This window comes from Carica papaya, chromosome 3 (assembly GCF_054855325.1).
Source record: "Carica papaya isolate Zhongbai chromosome 3, ASM5485532v1, whole genome shotgun sequence".
NCBI lineage: Eukaryota > Viridiplantae > Streptophyta > Magnoliopsida > Brassicales > Caricaceae > Carica > Carica papaya.
In genome coordinates, this window is record NC_142311.1 from 17,410,470 (window position 1) to 17,413,697 (window position 3,228).

Sequence of the window (3,228 nt, forward strand, 5' to 3'; positions counted from 1 at the left end):
GCCGAACCTACTAATTCCCTTGAAAGCAGTGACCTTAAGAAACACCCAGTCGCCTTTCTCAAACGCTAAGTCTCTCCTCCGGGTATCTGCATAACTCTTCTGCCTACTCTGAGCTGTCTGAATGTTCTTTCTGATTTTAACTATTTTGGACGTGGTCTCCTCTACCAACTCTGGGCCAAACTTAATAATTTAAATTATCTTTAACTAAACTTACATTAAAATAAAATTTTCTAAAAAAATTTATTATTATTTACAAAATAAACATAAATTAAATATCTTAATAGATAAACTCTTACTAATTTTATGATATTTTAACAATAAACATGAGTTAAATCTAATTAAAAATAAAATTTTGTTTAAATTTAAATTAATAAATAAAATTAATTATAATTTTTACATTAATTTTCAACACAACAAATCTTAAACTTAAAAAGAAATCAAATTCTATATGCAATCAAAAAGATGGAGAATACTTATACAATATTCTGCTCCAAAATATTAGACAAATATATTTTATCATTTTCCATCAAATTTTTTCACAATTACATAAATAATAAATCTAAATAACTTTATAAATTTGATTTTAATTATAATACTACAAATTATTCAATGATTAACATAATAATTCATCCTCAATTTTCCAAACTTGTTTCGAGTCTCTAAGGAGAAAGGGCACATCTGCACCATACACGTAACGTCAGCTTATCTACTTTCTTTTCCATCTTTATCGTATTTTTTACTTTTATTCATTTTTTCTCTTTTTCATAATAAATGCTCTATTAATGCTCCATGTTTTATTATCAAATTAATTAAGGAAATTTTTTAACTAATCTTAACAATCCATGAAAAAAAATCTCAATGGCTATGAAATAAAACAAAAAAATTGATTCAACTAAGAGTGAGTGAAGCTATTCTCTGTTTTATATTTATATATATATATATATATGGTTATCATTGTCACTAAATTGAATTATTTGAAACTTCAACTTTCCAGTATCGCTTCACCTTTTTCATACGAACTCGTCACTGGTTAACTCTATTGAGCTGCATCCGCTCTTCTCTCAAATTATTCCATGTTGTGAAAGAGAAAAAGCCATGAAAGCATCTCGGCCGTTGATCACAAGAACAGTCGATTGCGCGCCATTACAATCGAGGCTCTTTATCAAAGCTTGTAATTGTGTTCCGAATGTGAAAAGAGAGTTAAAATTTCCAGTTACAATGGCGTCGGGAACAGGCTCTACACCTTTATTTTCAGTGACGGCAAAGGCATCATCGTCTCCAACAGTTAACCCTAGGTCCCCAAATAAAGTGGAAGCTATGGAGGAGAACATCGAGAAGGTAACCAAAATTTTGGGGATGGATTCAGAAATTTGAATTTGAAAACAAAAGTTTAATGATAGATTGGTTTGTACTCGTAGGGTATATATAGATGTCGCTTCATGGCGCTGCTGGGGGTAATAGGATCATTGGTGGGATCGATTCTGTGTTTCATCAAGGTTTGGCATATTTGATTTAGTTTTAGCATGGTTAAGAATTCATATGAAGAAATGAATGATGAAATTCAATTTGCAGGGTTGCAGTTATGTTGTAGCTTCTTTTATGGAATATTTTGAAAATCGGAGCAAAATGATTATGTTGCTGGTTGAGGCCATAGGTGATTGTTTATTGTTTTGTTTTCCTTTTCCAAAAATTTATGTTGCCCTCTACTGAAATTTTTGGTTCAAATTTACTTTCATATTTTGTTTAAATTAACTCTCAACGGTTGTAAAATATATTTAACACTGTTAATCGGATCTTTATATAACAAATGACATAACCACGGAAATATTGTTGTTTCTAAGAATGAAACAATGTTTCTAAGGTTGTTGCCATGTCAACAATATTTTTAAAAATGATTAATATTTTAATTATATTCTAAACACACTAATCAATTTTAAAAATATATATTTAACTTGAACATCTATTAAACAGTGTTAAATATATTTTAGAATTAATTTAAATAAAATTAAAATTAAGAATTGCATTGAAACCCAAAATTATTAAAGGGGGCTACGTATGTGCATATACATGCATTGAAACCCAATACTAAGGCCATGGTTGATGTTTGCACTTGTAGATGTGTATCTTCTAGGAACGGTGATGCTGGTTTTTGGTATGGGGATCTATGAACTATTTGTCAGCAATCTTGATATTGCAAAGTCATCGTCTGGGGAAAGAGTTCCATACACATCTAATTTATTCGGCTTATTCACTCTCAAGGTTTCTTCTCCATTTCCATCTTAGAAATATATAATCTAATGAATTATAGTTTAAGAATTTTTAAAATATTAGTATGATTATTTTAAAATAATATTTTTATTTTTTATTAAATTATCAATGTTAAATAATCTTGTAGAGTTGAAGTTGTTACATTTTACAGAACATAAAAATATATATTTATATGTACTACTTGTGGTGTTGATTGGCAGGAGCGTCCCAGATGGCTACAAATAAAAAGTGTGAGTGAGCTTAAAACCAAACTTGGCCATGTTATAGTCATGCTTCTTCTCATTGGGTGGTTTGAAAAGAGTAAGATAGCTGTTATAAATTCTCCCCTGGATTTGCTTTGCTTCTCAACTTCTATATTTCTTTCCTCTGCTTGCCTCTTTTTGCTCGCCAAGCTTAATGGCTCAAACTGAATCTTCTTGTATAAAAATGCTAATTAAATAACAAAAATCTGACCTTATTATATCCACTAGATCACAATGTGTCTTTTTAATGATCTTTTATCATTGCTCAAATTCTAACCTGCACTTTCTTCCTGCTTCCTGCCTTCCATGCCTCACTTTACCTACTTGTACTTCTCAAAATTTCTAACTTATATTAACAATCTATCTATATCCTTGCAAATTCTTTCTTCAAAATTAACATATTAATTTAGGATAACAAATTTTGTACTAGAAAATTCATGGTAAAGATGTAACAAGTGAGTCACAACCAAAACCATGTGATGAGACTAAACGAGGGTTACTAATGAATTTAGTAAGGCCAATAAGATTGCAGGTTAAAATACTTACATTTCACATAACAATAGAGAATTTGTATCAAAAACTTGGTAAGCCAATGCTAGTTATAACTTGAACAATCCAATAATTAATTATTAAAGAAAATAAGAGGGCTGAATAATAATTCTTTAAGAACAATCTCGATACCTAAAAAACAAGATTACATACTTTTATAACCCTAGTT

General features: G+C 29.6%; 1 protein-coding gene across 1 annotated transcript; it reads left to right on the forward strand.

Annotated features, from left to right (window-relative positions):
* The first annotated feature begins 927 nt into the window (after positions 1 to 927).
* On the forward strand, positions 928 to 2,737 carry LOC110825195 (uncharacterized). The gene is made up of 5 exons (XM_088216183.1): positions 928 to 1,338; positions 1,419 to 1,496; positions 1,573 to 1,654; positions 2,117 to 2,259; positions 2,469 to 2,737. The coding sequence occupies exons 1-5, from the start codon at positions 1,096 to 1,098 to the stop codon at positions 2,676 to 2,678; spliced, it is 756 nt and encodes a 251-aa protein (XP_088072309.1). The 5' UTR covers positions 928 to 1,095; the 3' UTR covers positions 2,679 to 2,737.
* Positions 2,738 to 3,228: the final 491 nt, after the last annotated feature.